We start from the raw sequence: 22,919 nt of genomic DNA, 5'->3' as shown, positions 1-22,919 counted from the left end.
GAGCTTCGAACGGAATGGCATGCTTGGCGTTTGGAACTCGAGCTTATTAACGTGTATTTTCTATCACCTCACCACACATAGGCAGTCCTAACTCGACATGTTATATGACTCTACCAGCAATGTGTAATTACTGCTGGTTGCATAGCTTATATCGTTAGCCTTCTTAAGGACTTTGCCCTAAAAGACTAGGCTTGTTCCTTCGACGAGGATGATCGCTCCCCGATCATACGGACAAACTGGTTACAGTTCAATTTCCGCATTGCATAGCCAGTGTATACCGGCAATCTCTGAAATCGTTTGTCCTCTAGCTAGTCATGTGCAAGGTACGATACGCAAACACTCATCAATACATATGCATCCTAGAGTCTGCTCGACCATCTCAGTAAAGGTACATGCGACTACTTACTTGTATGAAGATTTGGTCTATGCTCCTAATTCGTTACCTAGTCGTGTCAAGACGTCGGAAAGAAAGTCTTCAGAGTTGATTATCTCTGTACTGCCGTACGCCACTCGTCGTCGAGGTCCTATCGTCGAGGCGTTCCCACCACCACCACTTGTCCGTTGCGCCCATTCCTGAAGATTTCCATACTCGTCCATACTTCCACCGCCAACCGTGAACACAATGGCCTCGTTGAATCCTTGGCGTCTCTGTCCAAAGCTCGCGTCGATCCCTCTGCCAACAGAACCGCCTTGCTGATTCTTTGCTTGATTCATTGGAGGCATAGTTCCGCGAGCGTTTGCACTGCGTGGGTCATAGTATAGGTAGTTCTCCGTCTTCGCAATGGCTGACGAGGCAGCGTTTTGTGGATCCATAATAGACTCGGTGATTTTAGTAAGGGTCAAGTCCTTATTCGCTGGTAAAAAATTCTTGACACCCGATATGAGACTCTCGAAATTTTGCCCGAGTTGTGCATCTTTGAAACGATCAGTGAGCCTACTGGAGATGGAGCTAAATCCGCGGAATAATTCGTTGGATGCCGATGGCTGGGAGGCAGGAGCCAGAGACGAGGTCATCATATTCACGCGTGTAATTTGTCGCACACTACACTTGTTAATGAAACTACAATGTGAGAAAGTAGTGTGAGACTGACCTCCGGATAAAGGCTAGAGGTAGAGTGTCAGCACCGGCATTTCGCAATGCTGTTTCAAAGCGTCTCATTTCATCAGAGCCCAAGTCTTGCTCGTAGCTGAGAAACCATATAATGAAGACACGCAACTTATCCTTGGGCTCAGTACCCTTATCTTTGTCATTGATTAGGTCGAGCATTTGGGCTTTGTTTTGCTTTGTGATTGTCTCTTCAAGCTGATAGTAATTATCTAGCTGACGGGTTTTGATCTCCTTAAGAAGAGCGGTAGCAATGTTCATATGCATATCAAGTGTAGTTTTGCGTTCCTGGAGTTCGGGAAGTAGAGTCAAAGCTGCTTTCAGATGTTTGGCAGACGATGAAGTATCATTCTGTAGATCTTCGATTGAGGAAGCTCCTGTACCACGGGTGATTTCGTGGGCATCATCTTTGTACCGCGTAAGCTCTGCATCAATATCCTCAGCAACTTGCGGGAACGGAACACCGGCGTTCTTTGTCCAAAAAAAATCACTCGCGTTCAAATCGTATGTTCGCTTCGATGGTCCCTTCCCAGGTTTGCTTTCGTCTGCAGGCGTTTCAACTTCGATCTGATTTAGGCGCATTTTGAGAACGTCATGAATCAGAGACTGGTATGTCCACGAATGTGAGAACATAGGCACGAGATCCACGTTCCTATCGACGATGATTAAGACTGGGCGGGCGGCTGGTGTCCCAACAGTGGCTTGTGACTTCTGAGTTGACCCAGAAAACAGGTTGTCTTTCGAGTTCAATATATGGTCCCTTAGCTTACGGTCTAGCCGTGCAGCAATCATCTCCGCAGCTCCCTCTTTGGGACATCGTATGATTGGGATGGTACCTTTATGGTTATTTAGCCAGAGCCGGGACTATCGCGGCAGACACGTACCCGTAGTGACGACTACACTGAAGAGGCCACTGACGATGCGCTCGATTGTGGCCTCGACAACCGAATCCTCCACACGTCCACTATTCAAGACCCAGTATGGGTCCTGGCCCAAGCCAAGGCTGAATAAATCCGGTTCTGTTACTATAAAATTCAGATATTGATCATATATCTGAGCGAGATGTTCCGAAGTCCCAGTAGTTGCGATTTGCGTGGCGAAATCTTCGAGAAGAGGTCGAGGTATTGATGACAGGAAGTTGAGGTACGCGGGGGAGTAAAGATTGCGCGCGAGATCTGACGTAACGATCTGGAGGTTTGCTGGAGTAGGCTCGACGAAATAGACGGCGGGCACATCCGGGATTGTATGCCTTGTGGTGTTTATGTTTCTGGAGACCTGTCAGGTATAAGTGCCTCGCTGTCTTGTGTTTGTAGCACGCAGGCCTAAGCGTACTCACAGATGCACTGTAACACCATATCCTCTCAGATCGTTCACTCTGAGTACGCTGCTAATCACATCACGTCCAAGGTTATCGAATATTAGAACTTTCCATATCGGCTCGCCATCTTCATCAAGTATCGGGTTTGACTTAGCACGGCCATTGGAGGTAGATTCGTTCTGAGAGTCGCTAGCGGAGGAGATGTGGTTCAAATTTAGGACTCTACTTATCGCAGCTGGTAGGCGTTAAAATGAATGGCGCGTGTTGTGAAGAGGGACAGACTTACCAATCTGCTTGTCACGGAGGCTTTGGTATGTAGAGGCCATGTTTGCGATTGAGTGGATGGGCTGCACTCAGCCAGGTTGATCTGTTACTGCATTCGACACCTATATGGGAAGAGCGCGGTTATTTTACCCAGAAAAGTGTGGTGTTCGCCCTGGGGCAAATAAGTCCGCAGTCCTCTTACACAGGTTTGGAGGCTCGCTATCAAAACAGCGACGCCAACTCCACCCACCCAGGTACCTCGTTTGTTCCAGCGAGCAGCACGCGGGTCGAATTTCTGTCAGTTTAGCGCGTCCGCAATTAAGCCGTGCGCTTCCATAGAAGCTGCTCCCTCGCCCTCGCCGCAACTTCTTTCTCCTTCTCATCTTCCCTCCGCCCATCCGCCCATCATCCACCTCCCGTCTCTCACTCTCACTCACACACTTACATTCACACTCACATTACACCCATACTCACTCACACTCGCGCTCACACACTGACATATACACCCCCGCCTGCACTCCCTCTCTCACTCTCACCTTCACTCTCATATCACCAAACCTCGAATTGCTCAATTCCCTAAGAATTCCATCACAGCGCTTGTACTCGCTCTTTTCCCGTATAAAAGCATCGCAGTAAAGTTCTCCATCAAAGTTGCTTTGACGCATGCGTTAGCACATAATTCACAACACCCTGTGCGCGAGATTGAGATCGTCTGCAGGTGGCGGAGGGTGCGATTCCAATTCATCCGCACAAGTGACGCTTTAAGCAGGCTCAGTCTGATAAGGTATCGCGAATCAAAGTTTACCAGAATTAAGGCCCTACAGCACAATCATTGCTCATAAGCTGTCTTGTTGAGGGACTTGTGTTTCGTTGACTTGCATACTTGCTGAGAGACGTTGGGCTTAACTCGGTAGAGGCCAAGGACACGGCCAGCGACACATCCTGATTAGAAGCGAGTGCGAGCAATTGGGAAGCAGACACCAGGAGTTTATTGCACAGGCAAGGATTCTGGAATTGTTACGGCACGCAATAGATGTTGCAAATCGTCTCACAGTCCTGCCAGACAGCCAGCCTAGCCCAGGCCAACTGAGAAAAGTGAGCCAAACGCGCTGCAGAGGTCCCCCTTGAGACCGGCCTGAGACGATAGTCATCTCTGCCCAGGCTGCGAGAGGGAACCAAACTCAAGCCTGGCACCGTCACTCACCACTGCACCAGCATCAGCACCAACATCAGCACATCGTCAACAAGAGCAGCAATTCACGCCCATCTTGCTTGCACGTGGACCGACAAGTACTGCGACACGAAGATCCTAGGATCTCCTGCACTCTTCCAAAGTCGGGTCTCACCTAGCCTTTCATATCCGGATCTGGCTAGTCTTGCTCCCTCGCCCGCTTCTGGCCAATCAGACACAGTGCCCAGTCTGTGGTGGGTCTTCCCATCTCATAGAAGAGGGGCACACGGACCGCATTAACTGAATAAGTGTCAAACATGGCTTCGAATCACGTGCACCTCGATAACTTCCACACGCAGCAAGCAGGGAGCCGCAATAGTGACAGTAACACACCTCAGCTATATTCCAACACTCAAGATCTCGCTGGCTACACGAATTTTTATGGCGATGCTCCATACACTGTCAGCTACAACCTTCCTGATAGCCAGCCTGCTGCAGCACATGGCCATACCAATGTCCAGCTTCACTCTTGGCAGCAGCAGCAGCATCAACAACCACATCAACAACCTCCGGGCCAGCAGCAACACTATTCCCAAAATGCTATCAATCCAGCTTTTAATAACCAGGCTCTTTACGGGCGATCCTTCTCCAACAGTCCTGTACCATACCGGGAAGGAATAGCTAACGATGCACGTCGTGGGTTCGCGCAACCAACCGTGGATCCATCTCTAGTCTCCGGATCTGCTCACACCAACTATGGTCTACCAATATCGTCTTACTCTCAGTTACCTCCGCATGGTTCCATTGCCCCATCTGTTTTGCAAGCACACAATACATATGCCAGCAGTGCCTCGACCCCTCCTGTAGCATATCAGCAGCCTATAAACGGCGTGCAGCCTTATCAGCTCTCTTCGGGATCATCTCATGGGCAAGGCGTCAATGGTGTTCAGTTGCGAACAGATTTCGACAAACCTCCGCGTGCTAAAGTGCATGGAATGTTTCTAATCATTGATGATAAAGAACTTGAGAAGGCTACTGGTACTGTGAGCCTTGACGAGTTTGTTCACATAGGCAACGAACCAGTGGAGCTCAATGTTACCAGAACTACGATCCCGCAATACGTACCACGAAAGTCAAGAAAAGAGCTCAAGTTGCTAGCTTCTGGTAATAAAAGTCTGTTGGACAGGATCACTAGAAGACCTGCAAAGCAGTCCAAGAGCAGCAACGCCAGAGTTCGTATTTCACCTCATTCCTCGGCCCTGTCACGAAAGTCGACAGGATCACCGATAGAGTTAAGTGACGCCAGCGATTCAAGTTCGGATGGATCCTATGACGATTCGTCAGACGACGAAGAGACATCACCTTTGCCGGGCACCCGCCCCTCAGGAGCACTTGATTCGGTCCGGTACGACACGATCAAGGCCGTCTGGTTGTCGCGAAGAGACGGAGCACAGGCGGAACGAATTCGGACCGCTTTAGGCGATTATTGGGACTTGATTAGAACTATAAAAGATCGTTGGAAAAAGGATAGTGATGCCGTGAAGGAAGCGGAGGAAAAGAAGAGATTGGGCGAAATTGATCTACTCAAAGACCGCGTTCAAATTCAACGGGGAATGCTCGAGATGGCTTTGAGAAGCGCGCTAGAAAACGGCCACCCTGAAGTGATTCGACTTCTCGGTCAGAACAAAGCATTTCTTTTCGTTTGCTATTCATTTCTGGCAGAGCGAGTAAAGGAGAAGGACTACACTAGCTCACTTGGTAACACTATCATTGAGATGCTCACCTCCACTACTTCCTTGTCCATTGAAATGATGGAAGAGACAAAGCTAGCCAAAGCACTTACCCTTTTCGCAAGAAAGGGAGATGACCGTATGAAAGCAAAGATTAAGACAATTGAAGAAAACGCCGCGAACGTGTCCAAGCAGAAGGTTAAAGCAAGCACACCTATCTCCGATCAAACATCGGGATCGAAGGATGCCATCCCAAAATTAAAACCAGAACAGCTGAAGCGCATAAATGTGGATGCTGCGTATTCGACCAAACGTCGAGCGGAAGGAGATGGAGGGCAACCTGCGAAGAGAATATTGTCAGGATCCGGAATGTCAACAGCCAGTGGAGCAGTCGCAAGTACTGCTAAATCAGCACAGAAGCGTCAACTTTCTTCTGCTGCAACGGTCGAAAAAGCTACGAGTTATGCAATCAGTGCCACAATGGGGAAGCCTAAGGTTGTAGCCAAATCATCGCCTACCTATGTTCTCCAGTCAGCTTCCAAAAAGCCGAGTGTATCCACAATTGCGAAGAAAAGTCAACCAATGAGTGTTACTTCTAAAAAGCCTACGACTACCGCGCCACAAAAGCCGGCTTTTTCATTTTCTGATACGATGGCGAATCTATTGAAACCAAAGGATTCAGAGCCAACTACCAAGCAAGAAGACAAACGACCTCCGGAGACAGCGGAGGAGAAAGCGAAGCGACTACGCAAGGAAGAGCGCCGCAAACTCAGAGTAACTTGGAAGCCGGACGCTGCGCTTTGCTCAATCAAATACTTCGAGCACGACCCAGACGAGGATTTCGGTCACGATGCAAGCATGGTCCGCAATGCTGGTAGTGTGCACGAAGAGGGACGCATGTTCAAACAAAAACATAAGGAGATGATGGACAATGATGAAGAGGAAGAAATAGCCCCCGAGCAAAATCATCGCGAATGGAAGATTCCTTCTGCGATTGACTTCGATGTTTTTGATCAATCTATCCGAAGCAGCAATTTTATCCCTTATGGCGGCGGCACCAAGATTCCAGTTAGTCCAGATAAAGAAGCCCAAGAGCAGTACGAAGCCAACAATTTGATGGTGTATTACCATGATCCAGCGGATATTCCGCCAACCCCTAGGGAACCGAACGAATTTCCAAGCGAAGATAGCATACCTGTGGTCGAGTTTGGTGTTCCATTAGAGTGGACGCTCCGCCGCGCAGTTGCCTTCCAACCTCAGCAAGCTCAGCCCCCGCTGAACAACGGCACTCTCACACAAGACCTCAGCGCCATACTTGATTCTCTTAAGAGCCACCAGAGCCAGTCCACTGCATCGCAATCAGCCACAACGGCGCCACTGGACCTCTCTTACCAACCACCAATCCAGCCAGTAACACAGCTTACCGCTCAGGCACAGAATAACTCGAATCATCTGTCGCAATTGCTCAGTTCGTTCGCACCGCCAGTCGCTCAGGCAAACCCAGCTCCTGACATACATGCATTTCTAGGGAATCTGTTCGCCCAAGCCCAGCCACAGCCACAGCCAAGCCAGTCAACTTTCTCCTCTGCCTCTCAAGGACTCCCGTTTGCCAATCCTTCACATAATGACCCTCAAGCATTATTGGCGTCCCTCATGTCGCAGATGCCAGCGAACATACAGACTCAGCAGCAGCTGCCACAGTATCATGATCAGCAATACGATGACTTCAAGAGAAAACGTAATGACAACGGGGATCGAAGAGAGCTAGGAAAGAAGCCTAAATGGGACCCCGAAAACCCCCCCAATAAGTTCACGAAGCCTTGCGACTTCTTCCTAATCGGAAAGTGCAGAAAAGGAGACAAATGTACCTACCGCCATGAGAAGTGAACGTGCTGGTAGAGATCATTTTCGCAATCACATTCGCAAACGTTGGCGTTACTTGTCTTGACTCATTAGCGGGTGTGAATGCATCTTTGTTTTTGATATTATTCTGTAACACTATCCTCTCGTTTCTAGATAGATACGGGCTTCAGGTGCCCTATGTTGCCTTTCTTCATCGTGCCGGGTTTGCGGGAGGCTCCTGTGCCTGCTATCAAAACCCGTGCATGGAATAGATCATCTGCGATAGAGCTTCTAATTAATAGGAAGAGAAAACACAAACAAGGCTCAGTAGCTAGGGCAACCAATGTACGATATTGCAAAAATATCAGTTCGATTCTCTGCATCGATCCTTTCCAATTTTGACGTACCAGATCCAAGTGCAACTTAAACAATGAGTGGACTTGTTAAATATTATAGGTCCACGCCACGGGTTGTTGCTGCTATTGTGATGACTAAGCTGGTACATTTCAGGGCAACGTCGTTGCTAGTGAGTTGTTTACATTGGGTCTTGGCTTACTGCACGTCTCGAAAGTGAAAGCCACATCTGGATACTCACCATGGGCCGGGAACAAGATTTATTCTGCGTACACTCAAACTACCTAGCCCTTCTTAAGCCTCTTTTTGATCTTTCTACGACGAGAGGTCTGACCTCACTTATACCTCGAAATCTCCTTACAAGTTTCGACGGAGAATACAGACTATCATTACGAGCCTATTAAGCATGGCGACACCTGTACCAGAGAATAGTATCTGGTCTCAAATGAAATATGTACCTCCTCGAGGACAGTGTAACTTCAAGACTGGAATGCTTACAACATGTACATGCCGAAGGTTCATGCTTCATCCTATCAAGGTCAAACATTCCTACACAAACAACTATTGTTCTAACATGGATATTTTAGATTGCCACTTCGTTCGAATGCGATGGCTGTAGTCATCATGCATCGCACCACGATATGGAGAACAAGCTCGAGGACGAAATAGTACGGAGGTGGCAAACAGAGGAAAAAGAATTAGAGCTCTTGAACAGCACGAATGCGGCTGGCCGGCCAAAGAAAAGACCAAGAAATGCAATTTGTGGACAAAGGCCCACGCGCTTAGCAAACGGGAAGGGTCAGAACTTGCTAGAGGCCGCGCTAGATGCCAATCAAGAGGATTTTGTGATTGAGGAGGTTGAAAGCGAAGGTACAGTTAGTAGCACAGCAGGCAGACGAGGTGGGCGGAGACAATGAGCTCGGACATGCCAGACATGAGCTCTGATAAGAGCATAATAATTCATATGAGTGATACGAGGTCCCAAGTACATTCAGATCCCGGCGTTGGTTATGAAGCGGAGAGACAGGTCTAGGGATTAGGAGTATATGCTGCACTCACCACATTTAAACTGATACACTCGGGATTTCTCTATGATTAAGCAAAGGTCTCATATACACTACCGAGGAACTGCGATATAGTAGCCGTGTAGTTAAGCCTCAGCCGGGGTTATCATTTGATAGTAACATGTATCAATCAGTAACACGGGATTTCATGATCTGCTTACGTGAGGGAAGACAGCTACTACTAGCTAGGTAGGACGTGCAGACACATCTATCTATCTAGGACTCTTTTAGTATAACTCTTAGTATATCTTTTATATATATCCTTAAATTAAAATCTAAAAAAAATCTATCTATAGAATATTAATAGATATCTATATAGTAATATTTATATTTAAAAAAGTATTTTCTAAAGTTATTTTCTTATTTTCTTTCTTTCTTTCTTTCTTTCTTTTTTTCTTTTTTTCTTTTTTTCTTTTTTTCTTTTTTTCTTTTTTTCTTTTCTATATATATAATGTAAAGATGAGTATATATAAGTATATTAATATATATATAAATAATATATTTAATAGAGATACAGAAAGTTATAGAATAATTCAAGAATAAGAGATATAGGCGTTTACACGTGTAAAAGACCTGCCAAGAGTTACGCTGAAAAAGTTATAGACGGATGGAGCTCCTAGTACACTATTCTAGCCTCCTAGCGCAGCACAGCATAGCGATAGACAAAGCCATTCCACTGTATCGCATGGTTACAAGTTCCGATGTATTCATAGTCCTCTATCGATCCCCCGATGCGCATCCGAGCTCAATCTTCCGTCCTTAATCCCTTCCTCGTTGCTATCCAAGAGGTCTGATTTCAAAGTTATAGAGCACACCCATCGCACAGTACCTTCGCCTTCACGCATCACCATGTCCACACCCACACCCTCAAACCCAGCTCATTCGTCTAAGACGCCTAAGGCCCATAACGCACCCACACCTAATACAATTTCTCACCTAGGAGCTTTCTCCTCTCCTGCCACTCGCAATGCTGCGTCTCCTGCAGCTCATCGCAACACCATCTCCGGCAAGTCGCCCATGACTTTGACACATGCTTCAGCACCGACTTCAGGCTCACACAACCACCTGACTGGAAGCTCAACTGGAGGTGCAAGTGATACGAAACGCGGGGGTCTGCTGGGAAGTTCCCCAGCAGGCGTTGGAATCAACTTCGATTCACCGTCGGGGGGCATGGGCTTGAACCTCAGCAATACCGGGGGCGTAGATATGAGTGTTAGCTTCAGCCAAATGGGCGGACTAAGTATGGGCCTGAGCATGAGTGGCCTTGGTATGGGAATGGTTGGTGGGAGCAGTCTGGGCATAGGATCAAGAACAGATGATGAGAGGAGAAGGATCCTGGAGAGTATAGTCACTCTGATTGGAAGTCGTTCCGGGAAAGTTTGCGAAGAAGGCATTAGAAGAGCAGCAAAAAAGGTGGGTTTAGACACTTCTGTGGACGAGGGCAAGAACAACCAGAAAACGATCACCATCGCGGGAACAAGCAGCCTGATGGTGGATGTGCATATCAGGTCAGATGTGGTAGAGAAGGTCAACGTGGAGTGCGAAGCTGCACCAGAAGCTTGGAAGACCTCAGCCGATGTGCTCCTCAGAGATCTCACATCCCAGCCAGGACAATCGAAACTCACTTTGACCTTGGAGAAATTTTCAAGGAATCTCGAAGTTCTTGCCCGGTTTGAGAAACTCAGTGCTCCATCATTCAATTGCTTTGCAGCTATCTCGGCCGTTTACAACAGTTTACAAAAACTGTTCGTGCATGAAAAGAATATTGCCACCGCCTCTCTCGATTCAAAATCACCACAGCTTGAAGAAAAGGCAGAGCGCCATGTGATGTGCAAAAAGAGCGGTCGGCCGAGAATGAATGCTGGCGACCGAGTTGGTCTCTCGCTGGAGTACTGGACCGACCGAAGGCATGTCTTGCATGGGGACACCGTCACATCAAGTGCTCCCAACACTCCAATAGTAGACCATATGGAAACGGACGAGCCGGTAGACATAGCCCATCACTTGGGTCCCGATCGCATCCACTCCATTCAAATCGAATGCGAATCGCTTCCTGTTGGCATGTATCCGGCGATGCGGATCAGCGACTCGTGGTTATCAGATATGATCGAAAAAGCTGATGACGGACTCGAGAACATTGGAGAAGCTCTGCATGGCTCAAAGATCGACTGGCTGGATCCACCACCGACATATGTACAAGAAGATACTGAGAACATCAGCTCCATGGGCAACGAGAAACCTCCTGGCGTCCGGTTCATGGCACGATTTTCTCCACCATTGATAGTCCCTTTACGCGTTGCTGTAGCCTTAACTCAAGACGTGAATGCCCCGCTAGCGCAGGACCAATACAGAGCAGTTGCTTGGGACAGTCTTGCTCTGCACCCAGGCAGCGAAGGTGAAATCTGCACAGCCCTGACTGGTCTGAACCAAATACACAGTGAACGTTTGATCCTCGTCAAAGATTCGGAGGAAATTCAAAGGAAGCATAAAAACGCCTTACACGTTCCGAACGACGGCTACGGTATTGTGTTAGAACAAGTACCCTTCGAGCATCCACGGCAACTTGTACAGATGCTTCCGGTAAGTTTCTGCAACAAGCCTTCACGCGTCGACCGATACGTAGTGGCTGATTTACTACAGATTCTCCGTCGGTATGCGATGCTCAATTCGATGCTTCAGACTTCTTTCTCGCCACGTTCTGATTCTCCCATAGAAAAGCCTACCTCCGCAAACGCCACAAGGGTTCTTCCAGATATGAAAGTAGATGTTTTGGTCGACAGCTTAGAGCCACATACTTGTCTTACTGTAGTATTTCCGGGTCCATTACATGCCTACTCTACTCGAGACTTGAAAGAAGGACAGTATAAGCATGATGATGGTGATGATAATGTCGTCATGGGACCCGCTCTACCCAAAGATCCGAAGTTACCACTTTCAGTCAGTTTCGAAATCGGTAACAATGCAGAGATCACCATTCTAGCACAGAATGTTGACTCACGTACAAACACTGTGCCTGGTGAGTCTAGCAATGAAACTCCAGAAGGCGCTTTGGAGTTTGAGTCTCGAGCTCAAGACACTAAGCGATCAGTACAACTAAGGAGACGTCTAGCTAGAGCGCTCGATGTTAGTGTAGATATTGGGGTCTGGGCGGAATGGCTATGTACAGAGCATTTCAAGATTTGCCAAGAAAACTGAAAGCTATCAAGCGTCGACATGTCAACCTTGAGTTAGTATCGCAGTACGTATATGCTAACGGCCTTCGAACCTACAGGTATGATCACTTCAGGCCACCTGCAACGGGTTTTTCCTCTTATGTTTCTTGTTCCAATTTCCACGACATGGTCGCGCTTGCGATTCGATACACCAATATACTAAGCGGACAGCTTAGCAATGGTGGTTGCTTTGACCTATCTTGCAGGTGGTCGTCGCCCACAATCCCCATTCCTCAACATTTGTCCTACCCAATAGATCATCGTAGGAATGCTAGCTATGGACAATGCACCAGTCTCTTTGCGTCCATATCGAAGTCACATACATTATTACTGCAGGGAGTGCATTTGAGATACCAGTGGTTCGACTTGATTACCGCTTCCGTCGGAGCGTTGGATGTTCAGAGTCCATCAGTTACGCAGCGATGCGGAAATACACTCCGCGACGCTTAACATTGTTTAATCATTGCCGTGTTCTGGTCTTAGTATCCATATGATAAGCGCAAAGTGACTGGCGGACCAGTTTAGATTTCTCGAGAGGGGTACGACTCGATCTAATCACTAAAAATATGCTGACGCTGTCCGTTACCCTGTTCCCTGTTCATAAAAATGCTTCTTGCCGGACCATAGGTAGCGCCTCTATCCTATCCTAGGTGATAGGGAACTACTACTTACTAGTCATGTAACAACAGACTATGAAGACAGTGTCAATTACTGCATCAGAGTCTATTACACTCTATTATACTCACTCCACCATGTGATTGTGGAAAATATATGTAGCTTCATGAAAAGGCGCACATGACACGATTCGACCCATACTTATTTTCGATCGCTTCCTCTGCAAATTAAACTTTCCCTGACCTGGTTCAGACTCCAAAGACCTACGAACTGTGGCTTTTCGTTACTTCCAGTACATGCCAATCGAACACGTTTTAGTCTTCACCCATGAGCTCGAGCCGTATCTAGCCCTGCAAACACCCACCCCAGTAACTATTGACACAAGACCCTTCACTGTGCTAGGCAAGGCAGGTATGAGCCGCGGCCGAAGTGTATTGGTGACGTGCAAGGCGCCTGGGGATCGCTGTCGAGTGGGTGGCAGATATATGGATGACATTGGGGCTGAGAGTGAGGTTCACTATTTAGAGTGTTTTTGGTATTTGTCAGATAACGGAGGAGGATACCAAGGTCCTTGGTTGGAGGTCCAAGGCGTATTCAGGATATGCGACGGGGTAGGAAAGGTGCAGGCGCCACGGAGAATATGAGGCGCCGTCATTGTTTCAGAAGGGTATTTGGACCATTTAGATGTTAGAGATACAGACGTAGGATTTTGAGATGACGGTAAGGACTGATACATCGCGCTGATGTGAACAGGTGAAGAGAAGAAGGATATGAGGATGATGCAGTATGAGCAGGTGCTGACCATCGATCGCAAAGGTTCGGAACATATCCTCGAGAAATTTGGGTTAGTAGCAACGCAATAAGTCATACGAATTGGACAGTTATAGTTTATTTCAGTCACTGGACTGAGTGATTATTCAGGGAATATCTGGAAGAAGTGCAAGGGTGCACTCGACCATCGGTAGGCAGGTTCTTCTCAAAAGTACGTAGAATGAATGATGCTACGGAGTTACTATGGACATTGAGAAAGTTTAATGTTTGATTAATGAATCTCATGAGTTAGGAATGTCCGACTGTGTCAATATATATTGTTGTGGGAGTGAATTTTTATTGAATATGCTACCATGCTCTTCTCGTGTACCAGTACCTCAGGAGGCTCTATAGATCTCTAATCACCCAATGTGACGATCATCACCCTTACATCATCCATTGTTTGTTCAAATTCGAGGAGGATCTGGGCGGGCGCACCATAGGTCTCGCAGCGAGCAGCCTTTTCAACACAGTAGTCCATCTCGTTCTAGGGCTGCAACATCGCCTCCAGCATCAATAATTGCCCTTCTCGCAGCTTCACTTAATTGCCTCCGTCGATCGGCAGCTTCTTTCTCTCGCCTTGCTTTAGTCTTGGAGCTGCCGCTTGGGGCTACACCGGTAAGAATCTTGGATCGGTCATCTGGGGTGTAATTGACAAAGTCAACCGACCCATGCCCCGATCCAAGGCCTAGATCAGGTGTTGATGGTATCGCAGGCGAGAGTGAGCTACTGAGAAGGAATGGCGCAGATATTTGTGGGCTTGCCAGTGAGTGTGAAGTGCAACTACTGGTTCCTGCAATGCTGGAATTGCTTGAATGGTTCAAACTGTTTACGGAACAGCTAGCTGCGCGGGACATACTTCCTATGCTAGCAGGATGCATATTGGTAGAGTAACGGCGGTTACGACCACGATAAGATAATGCTTGGCTATCTTCCATACAAGGAGAAGAACTATCTGGTACCATGCTGTCGGTACGAAGCGCTGCTGACGAGTCGTATGGGCTTGAACAAGACGTGCCGCCGTCGTGGTGAAGTAATGGTATCGAAGAAAGTCTACCAACACGACGAATAGAACGTGGAAGCGTAGTGGGAGATGCGCTCCTGCGATCGCAAGTCGACGCACGCCGATTGAGAGTGCCGCCGTAGGCCGTGTTGCTACTGCGCAGTGGGCATGGTGAAGGAATCTGAGAAGGCGGCGACGAAAGGTATAGCTGAGAAGGTGTAGCAGACGGTATGGGCGGAAGCATAGTGCCATCAGGACTAGTGAGTGTGACACTTGTCCCTGGCGGCACTTCGAAAACCATACTATGATATTTACCATCCATTAAAGAAGTGTCTAGGGGCATGGTTTGTACGGGAGGAGTATCATCACCCCATACAGTTGACGGTACTTGTGGCAGTCCGTTATACATCTGGTAGCGCTCCTCCGTAGCGCCGGCAAGGCTAAATCCCGCACTCGATGAAGAAACGTCGGTGTCCCAGCCACATCCGCGCTGATGCGAGCCCTGACTGCTATATTGCGAGCTCAGTGAATCTTGGCTCCAATGCCGGGTCGAGGGATTTGTGTGACTGATCATGTATACCCGTGAATCGTCGATTATCGGTGACAATGATTGGGCCGTGTTGTGTAAACGCGTATGTGGAAATCTGGTAGTCGATGGTGTGGTACCAACATCATGATACTGGTTGTCGAAGGCATAGGTGTAGTCTTCAGAGTCCAAGACTGAAGATGGAGGTGGTGTATTAGGTTCCATTTTGGCCTTTATTGTTGTTTGGCTTTCAGCGTTCGCTTCAAGGCGCTTTGCCCATGTATCAGTGTTGTCAAGTCGATTGGGTGCCGGTCGCATTATGAGGGAAGCTGCGCTGGCTTTGCGAGATGGCTTGAGTATTCCAGATGTCTTTCGTCTGAGTATGGGTATGGATTTCTTCGATGCTGAAGCACACTCGGGGGACCCGAAGGTTGCTGGCAGAGGTGTAGGTGAGATAGGTGAAGGGCGGATGGAGCTTGAAAGACTGTCGAGTAGGAAGACGCTTCTGAGGCCTAGAATCTCGGTGTCTGTTGTGACGACTCTAGGTTCCGTGCAAGCTGAAGAAGATGATTCGTGAACGTCGTTCGTGGCATATCTGGGTGCCTGGGCGGCATATTGTACAGCCATACGCCAAGAATCGTCATCCCCTGGAACAGGTTCATCCCAGCTGGGCATCGGTGATACATCAGAAGGGCGGATACCTTTTAATGATGATGACGGAATGGATACAACATGGATATGGCCAGACGAGCTATTAGTCTGTGACATCGTCCCATCTGTCGAGAAAGCCTAGGTATTGACGAGATCGTCGACGACACAGTGGCAAAACGAACGCGGTCCTTGTCCTTTCATGAAAGTAAGGATCAAGAACGGGGAGTGTCTGAGAACGGAGAGGAGAACAAGAGTGCTAGGGAAGCCCAGTCATTGAACGAAAGACTATATGACCTGTTGACTTGCAAGACGCAGGCTAAAGCAATGGTCCTATATGTCTAATAAGCCATGTTTCTGGGAATGATACATAAAAAAGCAGTGAGGAGATCTGGTGCTGCGAACAGACGAGAGTTGAGAGGGTCGCATATATACCAGGGCTTCCGCATCTGGCAAAGACTACCACCTTCACTGCACTAGAGGCTGAAAACCCATTCCCGAAATCAAACCTGGTGGTGGCTAGTGAGGACACAGAGAATGCGGCGCTGCCTCTTGATGGGCGAAGACAGTGCTAATGGACTTGGCCCGAGCACTTCACTGCAGACAGCGGGTTCTTCATGTAGAGAGCTCAGAGCCCTGCCATCTCAATGCTCTGGAATGTCACCTGCGGACTGTTGCACAGGACACATGCATTCCACACGGACTGCCTCCCACGTGAGATTACATTCCAGGCCAAGAGGCCCGATAAGCTGATCCATCTCTGGGGCAGCGATTGAAACGACATTCTATGAAGTCTCATGACGTAGATTTTTCCCCATTCAATGTCTCGGAGCGGAAGAGCTCGAACAATACCTATGAGCAATACTGAAGTATACCACAGTCATCCGAAAATGGTTGTTTAGGTCTCTGGCGCCAGTCAGTGGTCCTCAACGGATAGATGCGGTGGTACTCAGGCTCCTATCACGAGAGCTAGATCAAGAGCCACTCGCCCTGGTCGATAGGTCTAGACGTGCGTAACAGGACTGAGAAAGCCATAGAAATATTACAGCGATATTATTTGTAGTAAAACTATTATTGTCTGGGGAGAGGGGTAGCTTTCTGCTTTCAGTGTGGGTATAAGTGGACCCACATGGTCCTTTGTCAGTTAGACGGCGATACCCAATTGTGGCATCACCATAGTGCAGCAATACAATAGCACCATGGGTTTAGAGGACCGACGCTGACTCGGCTGGTGTGTAATGGGTGGAGAAAGGGATACCGTTGCTGTTATTGATGGCTGGGAACTGGAATGAAGAACGGAGTCATGAGAGACGTAAGGTAACTTCAAGTTAGAAATGCTGGCTTAGTAAGAGCATTTTGACATATAGATGCCTAAGGCCTCTAAGGCCTCTAAGTTCACACCGACCTACGTCTCGAGCCATGGATCACAGGCACCAATTACGCATCATGACGAGGATTTCCAAAATGATCTAGTTGGTATTTCGCACGGGCAAAATTTTTATATGCCCATGGCCGCGGATTTCATGCCTCCCAGCCACTCGAATAAGTCTAATAACAATACTACCCCTCAACGGCACACATCCTCCCTGCATAACGTTTACCTATTTAGATGTGTGTAAAAGATACTCCCTGACCAATATCAACTTTTAAATACACCTGATCATCATCCAGATCTATCAACACGCAATTAGATCCGGTGTTGTTCTCCGCCACGGGCCTCTGAAATGAATTTTATGCAGGTTGCTTGTCATTGCCGCGACGTCAGGCTATAGTGGCTAACAAACATATACATCTTAGCCCGTCTGTAACACTCACCAAGAGCCGTGTCTAACTAGCAGCCTAAGACTTCGACTATCTACCATCATCACTGCACTCCGAAGACATTTATTCGTAAGGGCGGCTCTAGAGAGGCTTTCGTGTACAGCTTTTATCCAGACTGCCTATCTACCATTAACATAGAGCCTGTGACGATAGACGGTCTCATGGCAAAACAATGAGCAGCTTAGACGACTTCGCGTAGCTCGATGCCGCTACGTACGGGTTAGAGGCCTACACAAGAAGTCGGCACAAGTAGGTAAAGCCACTGGAAGGGGTTGCTTTTGAAGTGAATCAGCAGCTGCATTGGCGAAGTGTTCAAACACTCAAACAAATAAGAGAAGCAAAAGTGAAGGGAAAATTTCGCGTAGTTAGAGGCCACTCCACCGTGAATATCATAGCTAGAAAATCTATATCAGACACCTATGTAGCTAGATAATTCTTGTGAATAAGTCTCTATCCTCGTTCGTCAATAGTTGCCTAACACAAGTTTTCATGTAATCGTTTATGCCTTATGAGATAAAGTGAGAACAGATACCCTATAACACCACGTTTTGATTGATACGAATAGTGCTTTGGCGGTGAAGCATTCATCACGATATGGCTAGTCCCATGCTCATGGTAATGTCATCTGGTGCTCGAACATCTCCTACCACTTCTTCTATAACATCTCGTTCTTGTGTTTCTTCCAATTCCCCCAATATCTCAGGTACCATCGCCTCTAGGTCATCCTCTTTCACTCCGAGAGCTCCGGTAAGGAGCCTCTTATATTCACTTGTCCTCTCACCCATTCCTACTGCACTGAGCCCGCACACCATATCCTTCACAAGCCCTCGCCGCTCTTCCTGTGCCCGATGTAGCAGAATTGCTAGCTCGAATCGCTCGCGGAGTGATGATGCGTCATCTGCCCTTTGTTCCGACGTACGAGCACGCTGTTCCGCGTGCGCTATTTCTTTCCGCAGAGCCGACTTCTGCTCTAGCTCTAGTAATGCCTCACTATCTCGAATTAGTCGATTGAGTTCCTCCTCTTGGCTGGCTTCTAGTTCCATAGAGTGATCGACCATGATATTTTCCAGCTCGCTGGTTTGTTGCCTCAGGGCATCGATTTCGGCTTGCCGCTTCTGTACCACACGTTCTGCATCTGCCAAGTCCACTTCCTTTTCCTCAAGCTCTGCCTCATATGCTGCCGCTAACTGCTCACATTTCTCCATGATCGTCGGCAGTATCTTGGATATCATATGAGATGCAGTCTGTGACCGGAATTGTCGTGACACCGAGGGTGCCGTATGATTCGTTGACCTAGTTGAGCCCATGAAATACTGTGATTCACCGCTAAAGGGTACTCTGGTGTCTGGCGCGAAGGGAGACGATGACATTTGGCGAAGACGGACTTGTCGTCTTCGCGCATTGAGTTGCTTGATATGGTGATCCGCCATTTCACCCCTGTTGTTTGGAACACAAGCATCAGCATTGCGGCCTAAGAGCGACCGGACGCATTTTCGCGCCCCGTTCCTGGCGGCTATCAAGATTGCGGTGTCACCATTCTGGTCTCGTTGATTCAGCACACGCGCAATTTCATCCGTGTTCCATGTCTCCGAGAGCTTGTCCAAGATACAATCGCAGTAGTAGCGGGCGCAGACGTATTTGTTGCTGCTACTAGTCGTTGCGGCAATATGATGGAAGACTGTTGAGCCGAACCAGTCCATCTTCACCACGGTCTGGCTGAATACCTTGACCATAGATGGCATGGTTAGTTTATCATAGTTATTCGTGAACATTACGGCACGCATCAATGGGGTCTCTTGGTTCATGCTCATGCAATCGATTGTGGCGCCGCGTTGTATGAGATCTCGAACGACGCCAACATCACCCATTGCAGCTGCCCAATGCATTGCCGTATGCCCCTTCTCATCAATAGGATGGTCAAGATTAATGCCCATTGGCGGCTCTGGTGGTTCTGGAAAGCGATCTTCCGATTCCAGGAGCATAAAGTAATCGAGAAGACCATCCGCCCAAATTTGGTGTTGTTGATCTTGCAATGACATTTGCTCCCCGCGCCTCTGCCTTCGTCCACTGGAATAATGAGCGCCCCCTAGCACATCCACATCGTCAACCAGAGATTCCGAAACGATAGTATCTCCATCAGATGGCACGGGACTGTAGCGTGTGAGGGGCTCCTCGGCAACTCTTCGCGGTGCTACAGAGGTCTTAGCTCTCGCAGTGTTCTTGGTGGTTCCTCTGGACATACCAGCTGCAGTTCTTCTTTGGGCGGCCGTCTGTCTGGCTTTGGGTTTGCTAGCTGCTGCCGTTGCATGTTTAGGTGCGGGAGGCGGGCTGCGATCTCCAGGTACAAAATCGAATATTGGTAACAGTCTTTCAAGTACACCATTACGTTCGGCAAGGGCACGGCCATCCAATAGTGGTATCCAGGTACCTAGACAAAGGTGTTTTCAGCCTACGCTCAAAGGCTCACTAATGAAATCTTGCACCTGGTGTACAAAGACCTGAGAGGAAGTAATGACCTTGGTATTTGCCGTATCCGCCTTGGACCTTCTCGTGAATACCCTTTTGTACTTCTCGCTCCAGAATTCTTGTGCGAGCAGGTTTGTCATAGTCGGCCACTTTCAGGATATGTGTCGCGTTAATCCAGTCGTCTCCTCGCCTACGCATGATGTGGTTGCCATCAGCATTGAATTCGTATACTGGCACCTGTGAAAGATCTTGTTAGCAGTTACTCCTAGCGCTTCAGCTTCAATGTGACAAAGCGCTTTCGAGAAGTGCTTTGAAGGGTGGTTCTGCCGGATGTGATTGAAGCGTTCTCTTACATTACTGTACGTTGCAGAGTATATCTTACTCATATCTATCATGCAATCGTCCTATTGTGCAGTGGCTGGAATTCAGTTCAGATGCGCAAGCTGAGCGACGCGCCTGCAGACGCGCTGAGGGGATTTGGTTGGTTAATTGATTCCCGTACGTTTAGCGCGTAGTGCGAATTTGGCCCCTCCAGGTTTGATGCCCGGGTGCCTTAACAACACCGGTCTAAGCTCTCTTACAACGACCCTATGTCAGCACGAGTGCACGACGAAACCAGCATTGTCTATTAACGACCATCATGACAATTGTGGACAACATCAAAGAAGCTGTTGGGCTCGGGGATGGAGGTCCTTCGAGTCGTATGTTCTTCCATGAGTACTATTGACGCTTGAAAGACTCTGACACCCGACAGCTGCCACGAGAGAGGAAATGTCCAAAGCCCGTCTTCCACTTGCCTATCGGGATAGCTGTGCCCACCTTTTGATTCCACTCAATCGTTGCCGGAGAGATGAGTTCTATCTACCGTGGAAGTGTGAGGTGTGTCCCCAGACCCAGGCTCAAATCCTCACAAACCCTTGATAGCTTCGAGCCTAAAACAAGACAGGACGAGAGACATTCATACGAGAAATGTCAGTACGATGAGTTTAAAGAGCGTGTGGCAAAGATGGACGAATTACGGGCTTCGCGGAATGGCACGAGGAGCAATTGAGGCCACAGACGCAACATACAACAAAGGCAGCGGACCCGTATGCGAAGAATTGTAAAACCTATACCAGCAGCGGCCGCTTACAAAACCTCCTTTCATAAGAACACATACCCACTACTCTCATATTGGTCTGCATGTTCACATAAGTTTTTGAAGTTATCAATACGCATCAAGGACTTACAAGTCCGCTGTACTGTCAAGATTTATCAACAGCTAATAGCCATCGTAAAGATATGTACTTGACGCTGATGAGGAACTTATCGGACCACTTCAAATAATAGCGTACTTCTCAGACCTTGTATGCACAACCGAATTTGTTCTGTGTCCAGATCATGGAATCAATTGCTAATGAAGCAAACAGACAAACTTTGACAAATGCACATGACATACATCCTGCAGCTTGAATTGCTTCGATCCTGAATTGCCCCCCAATCTCTCATCGCCCGCTCGCGCAATACTTTTCGGAGGATCTCACCCAACTGGAACCTATTAACATCGACCATAAGCGACTTTTCAACAGGGGCTCCAGGTAGGCACCGATCGCTCTTTTTAGGTGAGGACCTTACTAGATAACCCCTAATTCCTATTAAATCATACATTTTTAGAAGAATATAGATAAGCAGACTCTATTCCTTAAGTTTTAAGTACAAGGTAGTTACTTTATCAGGCTATATGAGTGGTTGAAGTTATTAGTCTTGGGTGTGGTTTTGTGAGAGCGATCGGTGACTACCTGGAGCCCCTGTTGTTTGGCTCAATATGCCTGCCAACTTACTGGATTCTTCGATATGTCCTTTGTGAATATGACATCACCGGTCGACCGCTTGGCCTTCGACACTCTACCAGCGAGGTAATCAGAGATGTCCTTCTCGCCGGCTATAGCACCCTCTTGTGGGATGATGTATGCCCGGGGACGCTCTTCATTGTCACTATGAAATTTTTAGATACTGTAGTACGTCAACGGACGACAATGGCCCTAACATCGATACGCCTATAAAAGCAGCATCCGCGACATCCTTGTTCTCCAAAGGTAGAGCTTCTAGTTCAGCCGGTGCCACATGGAGCCCCTTTACTTTGATAAGTTCCTACTTGACAAACAGCTAATTATGTCACATCATAACGAGATCTCAGTTCCTACTACTTTCATTTGATTGACAATAGTAACTTCTCCTTCGTCATCGATCACGGCGATGCCCCCTGTTTTCAGCCAGCCATCGGCGAATGTCTCTTCGGTCTCCTTCGGCTTGTTCCAGTATCCTTTCATTACGGTTGGACCTTTGACCCAACTTTCGCCACGTTGGCCCCTGGGCACATCATCTTTGCCACCCGGGGCAATCAACCGAGTTTGGACATTCGGAGCCAGCTCTCACACAGAGAAAGTGGTCGAACTTTGTTTGGGTCCCAATTAGTCACGGTACATGTGGCTCTAAACCTCACATAAGCCCTCTGCTTCGGGCCCATCGGCATAGTCTGACCTACTCTGTCATACCCCAGCCCTGCTTCACATTAATCTGCCTGTTCGACCATAGTCTCTCATATTTCCTCGTCAGCTCTAGCCCCAGCGGAGCAGCACCACATCCAGCTCGGTACACGGAGCTTAAGTCATACTTCTTTGTCGAAGGTGACTTTGCTATCGCAAGCACTATCGGGGCAGCAGTACGAGTTTGGTGATCTTGAAAGTTTGAATACTCGCTAACGTCGGCTCGAAGTCAAATTTTGGCATAATGAACACTTGACTCCCAAGCAATGGAGCAGACACAACAAGATTTGTTTGGGCCATTGCGTTATACATTACTAAGAACAGCAGATCTCGCCTCTTACCTCAGTGTTTTCTATCTGCAGTATCGAGCTGTACAAGATAATTAGCCCCTTCACAGTTGGCAACGTAATTTCAATGTGTGATCTCGACGCCTTTGGGACCACCC

At 48.0% G+C, this 22,919-nt stretch overlaps 8 protein-coding genes across 8 annotated transcripts; 4 read left to right on the top strand and 4 right to left on the bottom strand.

Moving 5' to 3' along the window:
• Nucleotides 1–40: 40 nt before the first annotated feature.
• EJ05DRAFT_475636 (Sec1-like protein) lies at nt 41–2,952 on the bottom strand. The gene is made up of 5 exons (XM_033743848.1): nt 2,710–2,952; nt 2,442–2,658; nt 1,990–2,372; nt 1,092–1,941; nt 41–1,042 (listed from the first exon to the last, which is right to left on the bottom strand). Exons 1-5 carry the CDS (start codon nt 2,747–2,749, stop codon nt 424–426), a joined length of 2,109 nt encoding a protein of 702 aa, XP_033600759.1. The 5' UTR covers nt 2,750–2,952; the 3' UTR covers nt 41–423.
• A 1,055-nt stretch (nt 2,953–4,007) lies between these two features.
• On the top strand, nt 4,008–7,934 carry EJ05DRAFT_346721 (uncharacterized protein). The gene has a single exon (XM_033740972.1). It carries the CDS (start codon nt 4,176–4,178, stop codon nt 7,473–7,475), a length of 3,300 nt encoding a protein of 1,099 aa, XP_033600758.1. The 5' UTR covers nt 4,008–4,175; the 3' UTR covers nt 7,476–7,934.
• Nucleotides 7,935–8,019: 85 nt separating this feature from the next.
• EJ05DRAFT_510247 (uncharacterized protein) lies at nt 8,020–9,003 on the top strand. Its single transcript, XM_033748163.1, has 2 exons — nt 8,020–8,322; nt 8,372–9,003. The coding sequence occupies exons 1-2, from the start codon at nt 8,191–8,193 to the stop codon at nt 8,699–8,701; spliced, it is 462 nt and encodes a 153-aa protein (XP_033600757.1). The 5' UTR covers nt 8,020–8,190; the 3' UTR covers nt 8,702–9,003.
• Nucleotides 9,004–9,487: 484 nt separating this feature from the next.
• On the top strand, nt 9,488–12,415 carry EJ05DRAFT_510246 (uncharacterized protein). Its single transcript, XM_033748162.1, has 2 exons — nt 9,488–11,428; nt 11,489–12,415. Exons 1-2 carry the CDS (start codon nt 9,698–9,700, stop codon nt 12,041–12,043), a joined length of 2,286 nt encoding a protein of 761 aa, XP_033600756.1. The 5' UTR covers nt 9,488–9,697; the 3' UTR covers nt 12,044–12,415.
• A 1,534-nt stretch (nt 12,416–13,949) lies between these two features.
• EJ05DRAFT_499832 (uncharacterized protein) lies at nt 13,950–15,689 on the bottom strand (the record flags this gene model as incomplete). Its single annotated transcript, XM_033746904.1, has 1 exon — nt 13,950–15,689. One exon carries the CDS (start codon nt 15,687–15,689, stop codon nt 13,950–13,952), a length of 1,740 nt encoding a protein of 579 aa, XP_033600755.1.
• Nucleotides 15,690–18,070: 2,381 nt separating this feature from the next.
• EJ05DRAFT_438027 (apses-domain-containing protein) lies at nt 18,071–20,335 on the bottom strand (the record flags this gene model as incomplete). The annotated part of the gene is made up of 3 exons (XM_033741815.1): nt 18,071–19,911; nt 20,000–20,186; nt 20,303–20,335. 3 exons carry the CDS (start codon nt 20,333–20,335, stop codon nt 18,071–18,073), a joined length of 2,061 nt encoding a protein of 686 aa, XP_033600754.1.
• A 368-nt stretch (nt 20,336–20,703) lies between these two features.
• On the top strand, nt 20,704–21,321 carry EJ05DRAFT_475632 (uncharacterized protein). The gene is made up of 2 exons (XM_033743847.1): nt 20,704–20,828; nt 20,896–21,321. Exons 1-2 carry the CDS (start codon nt 20,721–20,723, stop codon nt 20,998–21,000), a joined length of 213 nt encoding a protein of 70 aa, XP_033600753.1. The 5' UTR covers nt 20,704–20,720; the 3' UTR covers nt 21,001–21,321.
• Nucleotides 21,322–21,623: 302 nt separating this feature from the next.
• Nucleotides 21,624–22,337, bottom strand: EJ05DRAFT_537697 (acetyl-CoA synthetase-like protein; the record flags this gene model as incomplete). Its single annotated transcript, XM_033749403.1, has 4 exons — nt 22,133–22,337; nt 21,961–22,079; nt 21,770–21,923; nt 21,624–21,629 (listed from the first exon to the last, which is right to left on the bottom strand). Exons 1-4 carry the CDS (start codon nt 22,256–22,258, stop codon nt 21,624–21,626), a joined length of 405 nt encoding a protein of 134 aa, XP_033600752.1. The 5' UTR covers nt 22,259–22,337.
• Between the last annotated feature and the right edge of the window lie 582 nt (nt 22,338–22,919).

Source organism: Pseudovirgaria hyperparasitica, assembly GCF_010093815.1.
Source record: "Pseudovirgaria hyperparasitica strain CBS 121739 unplaced genomic scaffold EJ05scaffold_7, whole genome shotgun sequence".
In the NCBI taxonomy this organism is placed as follows: domain Eukaryota; kingdom Fungi; phylum Ascomycota; class Dothideomycetes; order Acrospermales; family Acrospermaceae; genus Pseudovirgaria; species Pseudovirgaria hyperparasitica.
This window is presented reverse-complemented; position numbering and strand designations above follow the sequence as displayed.

Coding starts and splice junctions, on each gene's coding strand:
- EJ05DRAFT_475636 (XM_033743848.1), bottom strand. CDS start 2,749: ATGGCCTCTACATACCAAAGCCTCCGTGACAAGCAGATTG. Junction 2,659..2,709: donor CCTCCGTGACAAGCAGATTG/GTAAGTCTGTCC, acceptor AACGCCTACCAG/CTGCGATAAGTAGAGTCCTA. Junction 2,373..2,441: donor TATGGTGTTACAGTGCATCT/GTGAGTACGCTT, acceptor ACAGGTCTCCAG/AAACATAAACACCACAAGGC.
- EJ05DRAFT_346721 (XM_033740972.1), top strand. CDS start 4,176: ATGGCTTCGAATCACGTGCACCTCGATAACTTCCACACGCAGCAAGCA.
- EJ05DRAFT_510247 (XM_033748163.1), top strand. CDS start 8,191: ATGGCGACACCTGTACCAGAGAATAGTATCTGGTCTCAAATGAAATAT. Junction 8,323..8,371: donor TCATGCTTCATCCTATCAAG/GTCAAACATTCC, acceptor TGGATATTTTAG/ATTGCCACTTCGTTCGAATG.
- EJ05DRAFT_510246 (XM_033748162.1), top strand. CDS start 9,698: ATGTCCACACCCACACCCTCAAACCCAGCTCATTCGTCTAAGACGCCT. Junction 11,429..11,488: donor AACTTGTACAGATGCTTCCG/GTAAGTTTCTGC, acceptor GATTTACTACAG/ATTCTCCGTCGGTATGCGAT.
- EJ05DRAFT_475632 (XM_033743847.1), top strand. CDS start 20,721: ATGTCCAAAGCCCGTCTTCCACTTGCCTATCGGGATAGCTGTGCCCAC. Junction 20,829..20,895: donor ATCTACCGTGGAAGTGTGAG/GTGTGTCCCCAG, acceptor AAAACAAGACAG/GACGAGAGACATTCATACGA.